The following is a 19,807-nucleotide window of genomic DNA, read 5'->3' on the forward strand; positions in this document are numbered from 1 at the left end:
TCCTCCACTCTGCTCTCACTCCTCAACTCTGCTCTCACTCCTCCGCTCTGCTCTCACTCCTCCGCTCTCCACTCACTCCTCCACTCTGCTCTCACTCCTCCGCTCTCCTCTCACTCCTCCACTCTCCTCCACTGTCCTCTCACTCCTCCGCTCTACTCTCACTCCTCCACTCTGCTCTCACTCCTCCGCTCTGCTCTCACTCCTCCGCTCTCCTCTCACTCCTCCACTCTGCTCTCACTCCTCCACTCTGCTCTCACTCCTCCGCTATCCTCTCACTCCTCCACTCTCCTCCACTGTCCTCTCACTCCTCCGCTCTACTCTCACTCCTCCACTCTGCTCTCACTCCTCCAGTCTCCTCACACTCCTCTACTCTGCTCTCACTCCTTCAATCTTTCTCCCTCATCCGCTCTCCTCTCACTCCTTGACTCTGCTCCCACTCTCCTCTCATTCCTCCACTCTGCTCTCACTCCTTCACTCTGCTCTCACTCCTCTGCTCTCCTATCACTCCTCCAATCTCCTCTCACTCCTCCACTCTGCTCTCAGTCCTCCGCTCTGATCTCACTCCTCCACTATGCTCTCACTCCTCCGCTCTCCTCTCACTCTCCTCTCACTCCTCCGCTCTCCACTCACTCCTCCGCTCTGCCCTCACTCCTCCACTCTGCTCTCACTCCTCCGCTCTGCTCTCACTCTTCCACTCTGCTCTCACTCCTCCACTTTCCTCTCACTCCTCCACTCTGCTCTCACTCCTCCACTCCTCTGCTCTCAATCCTCCACTCTCCTCTCACTCCTCCAGTCTGCTCTCACTCCTCCACTCTGCTCTCACTCCTCCACTCTACTCTCACTCCTCTGCTCTCCTATCACTCCTCCACTCTCCTCTCACACCTGCACTCTCCTATCACTCCTCCACTCCTCCGCTCTGCTCTCAATCCTCCACTCTGCTCTCACTCCTCTGCGCTCCTCTCACTCCTCCGATCTGCTCTCACTCCTCCACTCTTCTCTCACTCCTCTGCTTTCCTCTCACTCCTCCACTCTCCTCTCACTCCTCCGCTCTGCTCTCACTCCTCCACTCTGCTCCCGCTCTGCTCCCGCTCTGCTCCCGCTCTGCTCCCGCTCTGCTCTCACTCCTCCACTCTGCTCTCACTCCTCCACTCTGCTGTCACTCCTCCACTCTCCTCTCACTCCTCCACTCTCCTCTCACTCCTCCACTCTGCTCTCGCTCCTCCACTCTCCTCTCGCTCCTTCACTCTGCTATCACTCCTTCACTCTGCTCTAACTCCTCCACTCTCCTCTCACTCCTCCACTCTGCTCTCACTCCTCTGCTCTCCTATCACTCCTCCACTCTCCTCTCACACCTTCACTCTCCTCTCACTCCTCCACTCCTCCGCTCTGCTCTCAATCCTCCACTCTGCTCTCACTCCTCTGCTCTCCTCTCACTCCTCCGCTCTCCTCTCACTCCTCCACTCTTATCTCACTCCTCTGCTTTCCTCTCACTCCTCCACTCTCCTCTCACTCCTCTGCTCTCCTCTCACTCCTCCGCTCTGCTCTCACTCCTCCACTCTGCTCCCGCTCTGCTCTCACTCCTCCACTCTGCTCTCACTCCTCCGCTCTGCTCTCACTCCTCCACTCTGCTATCACTCCTCCACTCTCCTCTCACTCCTCCACTCCTCTGCTCTGCTCTCAATCCTCCACTCTCCTCTCACTCCTCCACTCTGCTCTCACTCCTTCACTCTGCTCTCACTCCTCCAATCTATTCTCACTCCTCTGCTCTCCTATCACTCCTCCACTCTCCTCTCACACCTTCACTTTCCTCTAACTCCTCCACTCCTCTGCTCTGCTCTCAATCCTCCACTCTGCTCTCACTCCTCTGCGCTCCTCTCACTCCTCCGCTCTGCTCTCACTCCTCCACTCTTCTCTCACTCCTCTGCTTTCCTGTCACTCCTCCACTCTCCTCTCACTCCTCCGCTCTGCTCTCACTCCTCCACTCTGCTCCCGCTCTGCTCCCGCTCTGCTCTCACTCCTCCACTCTGCTATCACTCCTCCGCTCTGCTCTCACTCCTCCACTCTGCTGTCACTCCTCCACTCTCCTCTCACTCCTCCACTCTCCTCTCACTCCTCCACTCTGCTCTCACTCCTCCGCTCTCCTCTCAATCCTCCACTCTGCTCTCGCTCCTCCACTCTCCTCTCACTCCTTCGCTCTGCTCTCACTCCTTCACTCTGCTCTAACTCCTCCACTCTCCTCTCACTCCTCCACTCTGCTCTCACTCCTCCGCTCTCCTCTCACTCCTCCACTCTGCTCTCACTCCTCCACTCTGCTCTCACTCCTCCGCTCTGCTCTCACTCCTCCACTCTGTTCCCGCTCTGCTCCCGGTCTGCTCTCACTCCTCCACTCTGCTCTCACTCCTCCGCTCTGCTCTCACTCCTCCACTCTGCTGTCACTCCTCCACTCTCCTCTCACTCCTCCACTCTCCTCTCACTCCTCCACTCTCCTCTCACTCCTCCACTCTGCTCTCGCTCCTCCACTCTCCTCTCACTCCTTCACTCTGCTATCACTCCTTCACTCTGCTCTAACTCCTCCACTCTACTCTCACTCCTCGACTCTGCTCTCACTCCTCCATTCTGCTCTCACTCCTCCGCTCTGCTCTCACTCCTCCGCTCTGCTCTCACTCCTCCACTCTCCTCTAACTCCTCCACTCCTCTGCTCTGCTCTCAATCCTCCACTCTGCTCTCATTCCTCTGCGCTCATCTCACTCCTCCGCTCTGCTCTCACTCCTCCACTCTTCTCTCACTCCTCTGCTTTCCTCTCACTCCTCCACTCTCCTCTCACTCCTCCGCTCTGCTCTCACTGCTCCACTCTGCTCCCGCTCTGCTCTCACTCCTCCACTCTACTCTCACTCCTCCGCTCTGCTCTCACTCCTCCACTCTGCTGTCACTCCTCCACTCTCCTCTCACTCCTCCACTCTCCTCTCACTCCTCCACTCTGCTCTCACTCCTCCGCTCTCCTCTCAATCCTCCACTCTGCTCTCGCTCCTCCACTCTCCTCTCACTCCTTCACTCTGCTCTCACTCCTTCACTCTGCTCTAACTCCTCCACTCTCCTCTCACTCCTCCACTCTACTCTCACTACTCCGCTCTCCTCTCACTCCTCCACTCTGCTCTCACTCCTCCACTCTGCTCTCACTCCTCCACTCTGCTCCCGCTCTGCTCCCGCTCTGCTCTCACTCCTCCACTCTGCTCTCACTCCTCCGCTCTGCTCTCACTCCTCGACACTGCTGTCACTCCTCCACTCTCCTCTCACTCCTCCACTCTCCTCTCACTCCTCCACTCTGCTCTCGCTCCTCCACTCTCCTCTCACTCCTTCACTCTGCTATCACTCCTTCACTCTGCTCTAACTCCTCCACTCTACTCTCACTCCTCCACTCTGCTCTCACTCCTCCGCTCTCCTCTCACTCCTCCACTCTGCTCTCACTCCTCCACTCTGCTCTCACTCCTCCGCTCTGCTCTCACTCCTCCACTCTACTCTCACTCCTCCACTCTGCTCTCACTCCTCAACTCTGCTCTCACTCCTCCGCTCTGCTCTCACTCCTCCGCTCTCCACTCACTCCTCCACTCTGCTCTCACTCCTCCGCTCTCCTCTCACTCCTCCACTCTCCTCCACTGTCCTCTCACTCCTCCGCTCTACTCTCACTCCTCCACTCTGCTCTCACTCCTCCGCTCTGCTCTCACTCCTCCGCTCTCCTCTCACTCCTCCACTCTGCTCTCACTCCTCCACTCTGCTCTCACTCCTCCGCTATCCTCTCACTCCTCCACTCTCCTCCACTGTCCTCTCACTCCTCCGCTCTACTCTCACTCCTCCACTCTGCTCTCACTCCTCCAGTCTCCTCACACTCCTCTACTCTGCTCTCACTCCTTCAATCTTTCTCCCTCATCCGCTCTCCTCTCACTCCTTGACTCTGCTCCCACTCTCCTCTCATTCCTCCACTCTGCTCTCACTCCTTCACTCTGCTCTCACTCCTCTGCTCTCCTATCACTCCTCCAATCTCCTCTCACTCCTCCACTCTGCTCTCAGTCCTCCGCTCTGATCTCACTCCTCCACTATGCTCTCACTCCTCCGCTCTCCTCTCACTCTCCTCTCACTCCTCCGCTCTCCACTCACTCCTCCACTCTCCACTCACTCCTCCACTCTGCTCTCACTCCTCCACTCTGCTCTCACTCCTCTGCTCTGCTCTCACTCCTCCGCTCTCCACTCACTCCTCCACTCTGCTCTCACTCCTCCACTCTGCTCTCACTCCTCCGCTCTGCTCTCACACCTCCGCTCTCCACTCACTCCTCCACTCTGCTCTCACTCCTCCGCTCTGCTCTCACTCCTCCACTCTCCTCCACTGTCCTCTCAATCCTCCGCTCTACTCTCACTCCTCCACTCTGCTCTCACTCCTCCGCTCTGCTCTCACTCCTCCGCTCTCCTCGCACTCCTCCACTCTGCTCTCACTCCTCCGCTCTCCTCTCACTCCTCCACTCTCCTCCACTGTCCTCTCACTCCTCCGCTCTACTCTCGCTCCTCCATTCTCCTCTCGCTCCTCCGCTCTCCTCTCACTCCTCCACTCTGCTCTCACTCCTCCGCTCTCCTCTCACTCCTCCACTCTCCTCCACTGTCCTCTCACTCCTCCGCTCTACTCTCGCTCCTCCACTCTCCTCTCGCTCCTTCACTCTGCTATCACTCCTTCACTGTGCTCTAACTCCTCCACTCTCCTCTCACTCCTCCACTCTGCTCTCACTCCTCTGCTCTCCTATCACTCCTCGACTCTCCTCTCACACCTTCACTCTCCTCTCACTCCTCCACTCCTCCGCTCTGCTCTCAATCCTCAACTCTGCTCTCAATCCTCTGCTTTCCTCTCACTCCTCCGCTCTCCTCTCACTCCTCCACTCTTCTCTCACTCCTCTGCTTTCCTCTCATTCCTCCACTCTCCTCTCACTCCTCCGCTCTCCTCTCACTCCTTTGCTCTGCTCTCACTCTTCCACTCTGCTCCCGCTCTGCTCTCACTCCTCCACTCTGCTCTCACTCCTCCACTCTGCTCTCACTCCTCCGCTCTGCTCTCACTCCTCCACTCTGCTCTCACTCCTCCACTCTCCTCTCACTCCTCCACTCCTCTGCTCTGCTCTCAATCCTCCACTCTGCTCTCACTCCTTCATTCTGCTCTCACTCCTCCAATCTACTCTCACTCCTCTGCTCTCCTATCACTCCTCCACTCTCCTCTCACACCTTCACTCTCCTCTAACTCCTCCACTCCTCTGCTCTGCTCTCAATCCTCCACTCTGCTCTCACTCCTCTGCGCTCCTCTCACTCCTCCGCTCTGCTCTCACTCCTCCACTCTCCTCTCACTCCTCCGCTCTGCTCTCAATCCTCCACTCTGCTCCAGCTCTGCTCCCGCTCTGCTCCCGCTCTGCTCCCGCTCTGCTCCCGCTCTGCTCTCACTCCTCCACTCTGCTCTCACTCCTCCGCTCTCCTCTCACTCCTCCACTCTGCTCTCGCTCCTCCTCTCTCCTCTCACTCCTTCACTCTGCTCTCACTCCTTCACTCTGCTCTAACTCCTCCACTCTCCTCTCACTCCTCCACTCTGCTCTCACTCCTCCACTCTGCTCTCACTCCTCCGCTCTCCTCTCACTCCTTCATTCTGCTCTCACTCCTTCACTCTGCTCTAACTCCTCCACTCTCCTCTCACTCCTCCACTCTGCTCTCACTCCTCCGCTCTCCTCTCATTCCTCCACTCTGCTCTCACTCCTCCACTCTGCTCTCACTCCTCCGCTCTGCTCTCACTCCTCCACTCTGCTCCCGCTCTGCTCCCGCTCTGCTCTCACTCCTCCACTCTGCTCTCACTCCTCCGCTCTGCTCTCACTCCTCCACTCTGCTGTCACTCCTCCACTCTCCTCTCACTCCTCCACTCTCCTCTCACTCCTCCACTCTCCTCTCACTCCTCCACTCTGCTCTCGCTCCTCCACTCTCCTCTGACTCCTTCACTCTGCTATCACTCCTTCACTCTGCTCTAACTCCTCCACTCTACTCTCACTCCTCCACTCTGCTCTCACTCCTCCGCTCTCCTCTCACTCCTCCACTCTGCTCTCACTCCTCCACTCTGCTCTCACTCCTCCGCTCTGCTCTCACTCCTCCACTCTACTCTCACTTCTCCACTCTGCTCTCACTCCTCCACTCTGCTCTCACTCCTCCGCTCTGCTCTCACTCCTCCACTCTCCACTCACTCCTCCACTCTGCTCTCACTCCTCCACTCTGCTCTCACTCCTCCGCTCTGCTCTCACTCCTCCGCTCTCCACTCACTCCTCCAGTCTGCTCTCACTCCTCCGCTCTCCTCTCACTCCTCCACTCTCCTCCTCTGTCCTCTCACTCCTCCGCTCTACTCTCACTCCTCCACTCTGCTCTCACTCCTCCGCTCTGCTCTCACTCCTCCGCTCTCCTCTCACTCCTCCACTCTGCTCTCACTCCTCCACTCTGCTCTCATTCCTCCGCTCTCCTCTCACTCCTCCACTCTCCTCCACTGTCCTCTCACTCATCCGCTCTACTCTCACTCCTCCACTCTGCTCTCACTCCTCCAGTCTCCACACACTCCTCTACTCTGCTCTCACTCCTTCAATCTCTCTCCCTCATCCGCTCTCCTCTCACTCCTACACTCTGCTCCCACTCTCCTCTCACTCCTCCACTCCGCTCTCACTCCTTCACTCTGCTCTCACTCCTCCACTCTGTTCTCACTCCTCACTCTGCTCTCACTCATCCATTCTGCTCTCACTCCTCCGCTCTCCTCTCACTCCTCCGCTCTGCTCTCACTCCTCAGCTATCCTCTCACTCCTCCGCTCTCTTCTCACTCCTCCGCTCTGCTCTCACTCCTCCACTCTGCTCTCACTCCTCCACTTTCCTCTCACTCCTCCGCTCTGCTCTCACTCCTTCACTCTGCTCTCACTCCTCCGCTCTCCTCTCACTCCTCTGCTCTTCTCTCACTCCTCCGCTCTGCTCTCACTCCTCCACTCTGCTCTCACTCCTCCGCTCTGCTCTCACTCCTCCGCTCTGCTCTCACTCCTCCACTCTCCTCTCACTCCTCCACTCTGCTCTCACTCCTCCACTCTCCTCCACTCTCATCTCACTCCTCCGCTCTGCTCTCACTCCTCCGCTCTGCTCTCACTCCTCCACTCTCCTCTCACTCCTCCACTCTGCTCTCACTCCTCCACTCTCCTCCACTCTCATTTCACTCCTCCACTCTCCTCTCACTCCTTCACTCTGCTCTCACTCCTTCGCTCTCCTCTCAATCATCCGCTCTCCTCTCACTCCTCCGCTCTTCTCTCACTCCTCCGCTCTGCTCTCACTCCTCCGCTCTCCTCTCACTCCTCCACTCTGCTCTCACTCCTCCGCTCTGCTCTCACTCCTCCAATCTCCTCTCACTCCTCCACTCTGCTCTCACTCCTCCTCTCTCCTCCACTCTCATCTCACTCCTCCGCTCTGCTCTCACTCCTCCGCTCTGCTCTCACTCCTCCACTCTCCTCTCACTCCTCCACTCTGCTCTCACTCCTCCACTCTCCTCCACTCTCATCTCACTCCTCCACTCTCCTCTCACTCCTCCACTCTGCTCTCACTCCTCCACTCTCCTCCACTCTCCTCTCACTCTTCCACTCTCCTCCACTCTCATCTCACTCCTCCACTCTGCTCTCACTCCTCCACTCTCCTCTCACTCCTCCACTCTGCTCTCACTCCTCCGCTCTGCTCTCACTCCTCCGTTCTGCTCTCACTCCTCCACTCTGCTCCCGCTCTGCTCTCACTCCTCCACTCTGCTCTCACTCCTCCACTCTGCTCTCCCTCCTCCACTCTGCTCTCACTCCTCCACTCTCCACTCTGCTCCTTCATTAGATTACATTATAGGTCACTTGTTAGACGCTTTTATCCAAAGCGACTAACATACTCAATACTGTGGACAATCCCCACAGGAGCACTTTGGGGTGAAGTGTCTCAGGAATTGTGAAGCTGACCGTTGAGAGGCCCGACCAAGCAAGGAGGCAGAGGCAAAACATCCCAAATATGGTGTGGGCATTTATTACTCACAGTCACATGACACAGCCTCAATCTGCTGTTCACGTGAGCACAGTCACCAGCCACAATGATCTCACACACCAAACAAAACAGGAAACACAGAGCTTAAATACCCACACTAATTAACCCAACAAGACACAGGTGAGGGAGGAGGAGACAACACAGGGCACCAGGTGCACACAACCAACAGCAACAGACATGGGGAAAGGGAACACTTTTCAAAATAAAACATATGTGCAATATACAAAGCCCAAAGCCGTCAGTCCACAGTGACGAAGCCATCTTCGTCACAGGGACACAACAACATGCTGACTGCAGTGGGGTTTGAACCTGTGACCCCCTGACCAACCCACTGCACCACATGCCTCCTCGCCCTGCTCTCACTCCTTCACTCTGCTCTCTCGCTCCTAGTCTCTGCTCTCTCACTCCTTCACTCTGCTCTCTCGCTCCTAGTCTCTGCTCTCACTCCTCATGCTGCCTCGTCATTACACCCAGCCCTCACATGTAGACACGCAGCTCCAGGATCAGTGAAACAGGTCAAGCAGGTCGAGTCAGTGCCATTTCCCGGCCATCTTCATTCACTCATTCAAATGTTGATTTAGAAACACAATTAGGATATTGTGCAGAGAAACCTCGGGCGGTTATTAATCTCTCCAAACCCTGGCACCATTAGCTGCTCACCTGTAGCAGCATAACTGGGGTTGAGTTTAGATGGAATTTGTGGATGAATGTTGATTTTGAAAAAAAGAATAATACCAGATTTTCTTCCTAAGATTTAAAGAGGGTCACATTCTTTATTACTGTTGTAAATTATTTTCTCTGCACTTCAATCTATATATCCATATAATAGAATGCCATTTGACGTAAGGTCGGGAAATATGATTTGTTCCTCCCACAGTTAGTTCTGTTTACTCAGAACAGTCCATTCCCCAGTCCTCATGCAGCCATGTTTCCTGTCCTCCATACAGAGCCGGTGTCAACTGTAGTCATAACATCCAGCCCGATCGAGGCCATTGAGCACAACAGCACCGTGGTGCTGACCTGCGCCGCTAAAGGCTCCTACCTGAAGTTCGCCTGGCTCATGGGCACCAAGGCTATCGTCGCTGACGGCAAACGGATCACCCTGAAAGAGGTGGGTTTACACCATGGATGTATAAAGATAACTGGATACAGCGATGGAGGCGGGGCCCTGAAAAAGGCCTGATGCTGTCGAGAGAGCAAAATGAGCATCTGGGTCCATAGAGAGCGAGCACTTGAGTTTTCCTTAAAGCCCTGCTCGAATTCAGCTGTTTGCGCAACTTTTAGACCCTTGTTGATGTAGGGCTGTAAAAGTGTTCATACTGGTTAGTTTTTTTAGTAAAGATCTGTTGATTTTACAGACGTCTCTTTCCCAATGTAAGAAAATGGGGGATAGTGTTTCTGGGCCCTATGACGTCACGACTGACACAGGCATTGTAGTACTACGAACATTTGGTTCAACATCCACCGCACTTCCTGGGGGCTTGGACGTGTCTTTGAAATGTTTTTACAGCATGTGTTCTAAATTGTATCTGCCGTAAAGAATGAGATGATTGCAGACTGAGTCTATGGCTATGAATCTGGGTGTAAATGCACTCTATCTAACAATCATAGTAGTTCTATCCCTCCCCCTGCAGTCAAACATGGTGATGTGTGCTTGGGCCACATACTTAAAACCAATTGCTCCAGTAGTGTGTTGCTTTGGATAAAAGCCTTAGCTAAATAAAGTAAGATATTATATAAAAAGTAAACAGTTCTGTTTATTAATTAATTCCTAGGATGAATAAATAACCAATGTGCTCTGTGCTTTGGATGGCCTGTCAGGAGGAACTGTCCAGTACTCTGACCATCACTGGGGTCCTGAGGACGGACCTGCCGACCCCCGTCACATGCAACGCCACCAACAATCTGGAGAGCCAGAAGAGCGCCCCCTTCAGCCTCACAGTGCACTGTAAGTAACTATGAAAGTCAGCTGTTTTTTTTCATTTTTCACTCATCCACCCTTTTGATGGTTGTGGAGACACTGCATGATGTAGTGTTTAGGACTGAAACACTATAACACACTATTTCTGATTCAACAAGATGATGAGGCTAAGTAATAAGTGGATTTTTAATCAACTGCAATAAACCTGAGCTGTGTGCTCTGATTACCCACTTGTAGTGTGTATTTGATAATGCCATGCCTTTCTTCTGCTGTTACTGTGATGTAACAGTGTTATTATCAGCAATGCATTTTCTACGCCCTCATGACCGTAGCACAGTGAAAGACTTCCCCAATGTTTACTCTCAGGTCTGAGTTGTTTGAGACGTTTCAGAGAGAGAGTGAGTCAGCCGCTGACACTCCCTCACACCCGTCTAATCACTGCTCATAGTTTCTGGCTCACATGTTGCCTGACTGTCATTAACAACTGTTTCCAATACTGTAGAGCTGCTACAGTAACTAACGCTGCTCATTCCTAACCCTTGGGTGTAAACAGGTGTAGATGTGACTGGTGCAGTGTAGAGTGTGATGTGTGTTTCATGGTGCCCCCACCACACTGTTTACACAGCGGCCACACTTCCACTCCTTCCCCATGACTAACCAGAAGGCGGTGGAACCACACCGACCACTGGTTAACCCTGTTATTAATTAATTTAAAGCTCTCCGCTTCATCTGGCTTTATGTGCAGCCAAGCCCAATGACTCTCATTTCCAACAAACATTTTCAGTCCATAAACTTGACAATAAAATACTTAAAAATATATATTCAACATGGCCGTTCTCTAAATATCAATAACTCTGAAGATACGGTTAACCACTTTCAGTAGCTGCTGCTCTTATTTCAGTGTTTTAGCTACATATTAAATCAATGTAAATGTAATGCTGCGTTTCCAAGACACAGCTTCAATTACTCCACTGACTCACTTTTTGAGAATCAGAGTGAGCTGATACTAAAAGGTGGAGCTCTAACTCTGACGGTTGATTGGTCAGAGAGACTCGTCACTAGCACGTAACAGGACTTCCTGAACACAGCAGTTTCCACACAGATAGATAGACAGATAGATAGATAGATATACATATAGATAGATAGATATACAGATAGATAGATAGATAGATAGATATACAGATAGATAGATATACAGATAGATAGATAGATACACAGATAGATAGATATACAGATAGATAGATAGATGGATAGATAGATACACAGATAGATAGATAGATAGATAGATATACAGATAGATAGATAGATAGATAGATGGATAGATAGATAGATAGATAGATAGATAGATAGATAGACACATAGATAGATAGAAATACAGATAGATAGATGGATAGATAGATGGATGGACGGAAAGTGACTTTGTGACAGCAGTTTCTACAGCTGATCTCCATGTGTTGTCCCTCCACAGACGGACCAGATGAAGTTTCCATCACTCCTCCAAACCCTCCCGAATTCCTCCGCTCCAAATCCAACTTCAGCCTGTCCTGTGCGTCCCCCTCCAGCCCCCCCGCCACATTTAGCTGGTACCAGAACCAGCAGTTGTTGGAGGTGGCGGGTCCTGTCCTGACTCTGGAAGCCATTGAAAAATTGAAGTTAGGCAGTGCAGTGGTGAATTACACATGCAGGGCCAAAAACGACAAGACCCAGCGCGCTGACTCCTCCCCCGCCGTCTCCTTTGCTGTGATGGGTGAGTCACCTGACCTTTCTGAGAGAACTACTACTTGCCGTGAAATTGTTTATAGACAAACATGTCTCTGAGGAACCATGGTGAAGGCTCCGGTTATCCTCTTGGTCTCTGCAATAGAAATATGGCATACAAATGTTTTGAGTTATTCGGTCCAAAGATAGTTGCAAACTTTAAATAATAAGCTATATATATGTTAGGGCTGCTCAATTAATCATATTTTAAATTAGGATTTTGGCTTGCAACGATTATGAAATATTTTGTATTGGTTTTTCAGTTGAATTATACTTAAAGTTCAGGGTAATCAACTGTTAAAAACATACTGTTCAATTTTTTTTTTAAATAAATTGATGTTTTCAAAGTAAATGGATAATCGTTTTTAATAATCGTCATATCAATTATTGACCCAAATAATCAAGATTATGATTTTTGCCATAATCGAACAGCCCTAATATATATTGTATATCAATTTTTATAGGATATCATATTTTACCAGCTTGGCTGAGGTTCACTTGAGATCAACCAAGAGCCGAAATAAAGCAGACTGAAACTTTTCCTGAGCGTGACACATCTGTCACACTAACTGCTTGTAGTGACGCAGATGAACCTGTGCTGTCTGCAATTACTTCCAAGGAATCTCTTTCTTCCTGTTTTTGAAAATGTTGTGTTTAAGTGGGTGGCAGACCATTCGTGTGTGTGTGTGTGTGTGTGTGTGTGTGTGTGTGTGTGTGTGTGTGTGTGTGTGTGTGTGTGTGTGTGTGTGTGTGTGTGTGTGTGTGTGTGTGTGTGTGTGTGTGTGTGTGTGTGTGTGTGTGTGTGTGAGAAACCTGCTGTCTTGAGGATGGTTCTACAACATGAAAAAAGAGTTCTGCTCCGCTGCTCAGGTGGCGTCTCAGTGGATTGAAATGGAGATCAGGTTACTGTTAATGGTTCGGCTCCATCAGTCTATTATTCTATCATCTATTATTTACCAAACAGAAAGGATCATTAAAGACCCTATCCGGTTGCATTATGGGAAATGTAGGATCCAGTGTTGTTTGAGCTTGACCTATAGTAAGGAATAAAGTTCAGTGTGTTTGGGGTTCTTTCATACTGGAGTATGCTTTGAAAGTTGGACTTCTAAATATCACATCTTTTTATTCCTCTCTCTTTTTCAATTATTGATTTTCTTTGTAAACCAATTTGGTTTGATTTTTTTATGTGAAATCAAAGGTCATCAAAGTAGGTAGGTAAAGGGTAAAACAAGAGCAAAGTGAGATTATTTAGGTTCAATATAGCTGAATAGAAAAACCATAAAAAGAGAACTAAAATATCCCTGTCCCCTTGGTTCAGAGGCCATCTCAGGAGCGAAGGTGAGTGGTCCGATGTCCGTGCTCTTCGCCGGGAACAGCTCGGCCAACCTGAGCTGCAGGGCGGATTCCGGCCAGGCGCAGAGCGTCCGCTGGGAGCAGGACAGAGCTGCCTTCGGCACCGGGGCCCGCCGGTTCTTCTCCCCTGACATGAGCTCCATGCTCATCAGCCCGCTGCAGAAGGAGGACAACGGAGAGTTCACCTGCATGCTCACCAACCCCATCAACACCGACAGCGCCTCCTATAGTATGGTGGTCAACTGTGAGTCTGAGGAGGTACAGGGGTGTGCAGTTTATAGCCCTGGTTTATTTATCATGGAAGGGATCTATTCCTAAAGCATTAGCAATAAACCAGTGGCGGGAAAAGTATTAAGATTCTTTACTTGAATAAAAGTACTAATAAAGTAATAAAGTAATACAAATACTCAATTCAAGTAAAAGTACTGCATCAGGAATGGTTCTTAATTAAAAGTATTTTAGTACGATTAGGAAATGCAAGTATTAGGAGTAAAACTACTCATTGCAAAAATATATATTTTAAAGCAAAAGCAGCACATCTTCAAATGTAAGCTGGAACTGTGGAATATCTTTGAACATAAACCTCTCAGCAAATGTAGCAGAGTAGAAGTATAAATAAGTCTATAATGAAATACTTGAGTAAAGAACAAGTACCTTAAATGTACATTACTTGGGTTAATTTACTTAGTTACTTTATGTGATGTCCGTTAGACGGCTCACTGGAGCGTGTGGACTTGGAAATATGATATCGCCCTGTGTCCTGGAGATGCTCTGAATGGGAGTCAGTATGAACACAGGAAGTAATACATGTACAATAAGAAAAGTTAGAACTAAATAAAAAAAAACATGTGTACGGGTGAAAATTGTTAATTCGAGGAATGGCTGTGAAGCATGCAGCTGATACACCCTGTTTGTGTGTGTTCTCCTGCAGACGGCCCTGAGGCGGCCCGGGTGATCGGGGAGTCTGCTGTGGAGGTGGACACCAAGGTGGTGCTCACCTGCTCCGCCGCCTCCGTGCCCCCCGCCAACTTCACCTGGAAGTTCAACGGCAGCAAGACCGACGTCAAAACGGCCCAGTATCAGATCGAGGCGGCTCGCTACAAAAACAGTGGAATGTACATGTGTGAGGCGCACAACCCCGTCACTGGCAAGACCAGCACCCACACACACACCCTGTCCGTCAAAGGTGAATATCAGCTGCACATAAGGATTGACAAAATGTATTACCAATGCAACTTCCTTTATGGCAACTTCTGCAAGAATAGGTTAGATTTTCACTATCCCAGAATGATTAAAACATATATAACTTCTCATCAGATCTACTGACTCAAAGGTAGTTCACAGAGTGCGGCCGGTATATTCTGATTAGCCTGCATGTGACATATGTGTTGATCAAGTGGGTGGTTTGGCAGACACGCCACATAGCAATATTTGTGATCAAGCACTGAATGGGACTTACCTGGTTAAATAAAGGTTTGAAATTAAATGAAGTGAATGTAGCATATTATTTTCGATGGCTTTATTGTATGATCAGTATGACAGATGAACAGATCGCCACTGGGCTTTCAACTAAAGACACAGCCACGCAGAAACTGCGGCATGTGTACTGCAATTTGTGAAGTGGTGGAGCGACGTTCCGGTGCTCTCCGTCAACTCTGCACCCCTGTCAGACAAGACATATACCACGTGATGACACTAGGCTCGTGCTGTGTTCAAGGACCCTGACCTTGGCCAGGAAAAACAGGCCCTCGCTTGTCTAATTCTTTTTTTTTTTTGCTTGTGTTTATAAATTACCTCGAGGGCCGTATCAAATGGTCTCGCGGACCGTATAAGGCCCGGAGGCCAGAGGTTTCCCCACCCCTGCTTTAGTTCATGACAGGAAACCTGTTAAACCAACAATGACGTTCATTCCAGTGTTTTGCAATTGGTAAACGTTACTAATTATCTAGACTGTAGAGGCCTGCCATACTCTCATTTGCCCAGCAACAGTTTCATAGAAATCCTAAAATATTTGTGCACTTCCCAACTTCTGTAACATACAAACTGCTAACAAGCTAATTTTAGAGTGAATTTACTCCAGCGGATCCCTTTGGGCAGGGGTTCATAATCTGGTTGTGGTTTCAGAGGAAGGAGCGCTGGATGAAGGTCTCTCAGACGGAGCCATCGCTGGGATCGTGATCGCAGTCCTGATCGCTCTCGGTGCCGCCATCGCACTACTCTTTTTCTGCAGACAGAAAGTGCCGTGAGTACTTTAAATCTTCATCTGGACTGTGTGATGAACCTGAACTGGGTGTGTGTGGGGGGGAGGGGCTCTGTGTGCAGCTGCTCCTCCTCCTCACGGGGTTTCAGGTTCTTTGTTGAAATTGCGTTTTTTTTTCTTTGTTTGACTTTGCCAATATGATGTAAGATATCGCTCTGTAGGGTTACTAACCTGTAACAATCCCTGGTTTCCACATGACAGTTGACACAGTTTATGTGTAAGCATACACACATGCAAAAACAAGCACACACTCAAGCTGTCACAACACTAACGCAACAATAACAGTCACAGCCATCATTTACATCCTCCTTCAGAAGAGCCTTTGTTGGTTTGAAATGTCTCTCAGCAGAATCCCGTTCACTGAAAAAAACAGAAACAACTATGTTTTATATATGTTTAGATTTTTAGGTAACCAAAAGTATCACTTCTGTTCTTTTAAAATAAAACCGCTTTAAGATGTATATTAACACAGAAGAGGGAGTGTGTGCAGTTTGTGCCAGCGGGAAATCAACTCCCTAAGAAATAGTTTTTTGGAAATACACACCCCCGGTGACATCATTTCAACTAATGCACACCCGTCATCTTGCTTCAAGGATTGTGTAGAATGTAGACTCATACTTGATGGCAGTTTGCTTCAGACAAAGTGTCTGTGATCTAACATCTTCTGAACTCTGTCCATGTTAGATTAGATTATGACTGTGGAAACGACATCATCATCTAACTGAATTTTTGATTCTGTCAAAAGCAGTAGCTCTTGATAAACTGCAGATTGGTTTGCCATGTAGACTTTAGAGATCACAGTCAGGTGGCAGACCTGATCTGAGACTTGACAGCAAAGATCTCAATGCTAAGTTTTCGGGTGGGAAGATGCAATACAACAATACAACTATGAAAGGAAGACCCTGTATCGCTCACAGTATGAACATCTCACTGGGTTGGCTTGGGCATTGCTAGCGGGCTGTCAACTGGGGGGGAGCCTCGCTGCGGGGAAACGGAGGACCTCTGTCAGTTCGGCCGTCAGCGAATCGAGCCGGCCCTTGACGACCGGCTGTTCTGTGATTCTCCAGATTCTACAGATGGCCAGGCCGCGGAGGGTGGAAAATACATACCGTGCAACAGGACGGTGTTCCCACAGGAAACAAAACGTAAAATATTAAATTAAACAATCTCATCTCTTAAAAATCACAACTTATTATGAATTAAACATTCACAAACCTATAATTATGTATTCACGTGTTTAACTCTGTTACATATGCACGCAACAAACAGAAGAGCATAGGGCAGAATTAGGAGGGAATTCCGTCTCGTAGCGTTTGTGCACAGTTTTGAAATGCTGCTCTATGGCCCAATCCCAAATCACCCCCTCGACCCTACCCCTCTGTGACGGAGTGAACTCCGTCTGTAGCCACACTCGCAGCTCAACGAGGCTCCCTCTCTTATTATACATCCATGGGCTCCCTCCTGTCAGATGGAGGGAGTAAATACAGCGGCAAGCTTTGGGACGGCCTCCCCTCTCTCCGGCAGAAACAGGAAATGCCGTAACTGTATGTAACAACGGTTTCAAATCAGCTTCTCTTTGACAAAAAGTTTAAATTAATAACTCAAATAAAACTCCAAACATCTTTCATTGTGTTTCAAAGCTCTTTTAGTTTTAAACCTGATGTTTATAAGCTTCTTAGTTTTTTAAATATACACAACTTTATAATAAAATGCACACATTTACCTTTTTCTAGACTAAACACAGGTGTGATCCTAAGTTAAAAACATATGAGGTTATCATGAGGTTGTTAACATCGCAATTTATCAGTGGATGTTTGGGAATGGGCCTGTATTACCCTTCTTCGATAAAGCCACGCTCGCATTGCAGATGAGACAGATGGACTTTGAATTGGAATAAACAAAAAAATAATCATCCTCCCACTCGGAGTGAAAATGATATATTTTGGGCTTTTTTGCTTACGCCATAATTGCGGTCTTGTGTGTGTGTGGACTGTCACTCCGACAGACAACGTCAGCTAACTAGTGCCCGCTGCCCATCAGCCACGCCCCGACACATGGGGTCACGCCAATCACAAAGCTTTGATGCGTTCAAGTGCATTATTCTGGCACAGGAAGATTATGTTATAGGACATTAACGATAAAACAGAATATTGTTGTTCTATTTTTAGACACATCTCGCGATCGACTGGGAATCTCCAACCAGTCGATCGCGTCCTACACCTTCCCTTCTCGCCTCTTTTTACAGAGCTCTTGCCAAAGGGGAAGATATTTCCATTGAGGCTCCAAGTGCTCCATTCTTACCATCGCACGCGTTGGTGACTTACCACTGAAGAGCTGACCATGAACAATGACCAACACCACACACACACACACACACACACACACACACACACACACACACACACACACACACACACACACACACACACACACACACACACACACACACACACACACACACACACACACACACACACACACACACACACACACACACACACACACACACACACACAGGTACACAGGTACACCTCGGGGGGGCACACCCTGTTCTCCCTGATAGAGCACGCTGAATCAGAGAAATCGAAACATAAGTCAGGCAGGACCTCAAATATACCCTGTAGACATCTCCAGAACCTGAGCAGCGGAGCAGAACTCTTTTTTCATGTTGTAGAACCATCCTCAAGACAGCAGGTTTCTCACACACACACACACACATACACACACACACACACACACACACACACACACACACACACACACACACACACACACACACACACACACACACACACACACACACACACACACACACACACACACACACACACACACACACACACACACACACAGCCACACAGAGCTGTTGAGTGGGGGATCCTGGGAAAAGGATGTAGTAAATCAAAATAAAGATCTCCTTCTGTGATAATCAGAGCCTGCATTAAGGCAGGTGCAGCCAGCGTCACACACACAAAGGCCCAATCCCAAACCACGCCCTACACCCTACCCCTAGACACTCCCCCTCCGTGACGGAGAACTCCGTGGAGATACACTCGCAGCTCAATGAGCTTTATAATAAAATACACACATTTACCTTTTTCTAGAATAAACACAGGTATGATCCTAAGTTAAAACATATGAGGCTATCATGAGGTTGCTAACATCGCAGTTTATCAGTGGATGTTTGCTGGAACTACTTGTAAACAGCTTGTTTCCTGACGGACGTGTACACACAGCGTTGAGACCGGTCAGGTAGAGACCGGTCTCAAGTCAGCACCGATGCAGAATCGCAATTTGTGGTCTTGATAGCCCACTCCCCCTCCACACCGCTCCACACTCATTGGTTTGGAACAGCACTTAATATGGCGGACCCTCCGTGTCAACGGAGGGGTAATGTGTAGGGGTAGGGTGTAGGGCGAGGTTTGGGATTGGGCCACACACACACACACACACACACACACACACACACACACACACACACACACACACACACACACACACACACACATACTGTATACATCGCTTCAGGGGACATTACATTGACTTACATGCATATCCTGGAGAATTATCCTGACCTTAACCATAACCAACACATGCCTAACCCCAGGGGTGCCCAACCTTTTTTGAACCGAGAGCTACTTTTAAAGTTGCCAGTCTGCCGAAATCTACCAGTGCAAATAGAGAGGTGTAGCCATTACTGACAGCCTACTACCAGGTAAATACACACTTGTACTTGTATAAAACTCACCTTTGTACGGTGAATAATTCATAAAATACTGCAGATCCTTTATCTTACCTCTTTCTAATCTACACACATACAAGTATTTAACTGAAGTTACACAAAAGTGTTGTTGATACAGAGTTGGAGTTTATTCACACGTCATATACTACAGTGGGTAATGTTTTCAAGAAACATTGAAAAGTGCTGCCACATATGACACAGGAAAAAAAGAAAAGACTGAACCCTTTCTTTGCCATTATATAAAAATAGTGTTGCTACAAAAGTATAAATTAGGCTTAAGACAATTTAGATATGAAGCTACACAGGAATCTGCTGCCAAAGTGCAATCAAAAAGACAAAATTAATAGAATCAAACACTTTTTTTGTTGCATTTTAGTAGAGCAGTGGTCGCCAACCAGTCGATCGCGATCGACCGGTCGATCGTGATTGTGGTGCGGGTAGATCGCGGACCGTTAAAAAAAAAAAAGTAACAAAAGAAAGAAAATTAAATTAAAATAATAATGTTTGAAAAATACATTTTTAGATGTAAACCTATCATCCACCACCCCGTTAGCAGGTGCCACTTGATTGACATATATTTGAGACACCTCAATAATATAATACATTAACCGTGCTTTACGTGAACCTCATCATGAGTCATAACACAAGAGAGGACGGCAGGACTGCAATT

At 49.1% G+C, this 19,807-nt stretch overlaps 1 protein-coding gene across 1 annotated transcript in view; it reads left to right on the forward strand.

The window, feature by feature from the left end:
- LOC307021463 (cell adhesion molecule CEACAM20-like) overlaps positions 1-19,807 on the forward strand; it is a 41,999-nt gene that overhangs the window by 7,195 nt on the left and 14,997 nt on the right. Inside the window, exons 3-8 of the mRNA XM_079653589.1 lie at positions 9,051-9,214; positions 9,925-10,051; positions 11,493-11,771; positions 13,101-13,379; positions 14,067-14,321; positions 15,260-15,377. Coding sequence (XP_079509715.1) covers positions 9,051-9,214; positions 9,925-10,051; positions 11,493-11,771; positions 13,101-13,379; positions 14,067-14,321; positions 15,260-15,377 — 1,222 coding nt within the window. The remainder of the gene's footprint in view (positions 1-9,050; positions 9,215-9,924; positions 10,052-11,492; positions 11,772-13,100; positions 13,380-14,066; positions 14,322-15,259; positions 15,378-19,807) is intronic.

The sequence above is a fragment of the Notothenia rossii genome, assembly GCF_949606895.1.
Source record: "Notothenia rossii genome assembly, chromosome: 10".
Lineage (NCBI taxonomy): Eukaryota > Metazoa > Chordata > Actinopteri > Perciformes > Nototheniidae > Notothenia > Notothenia rossii.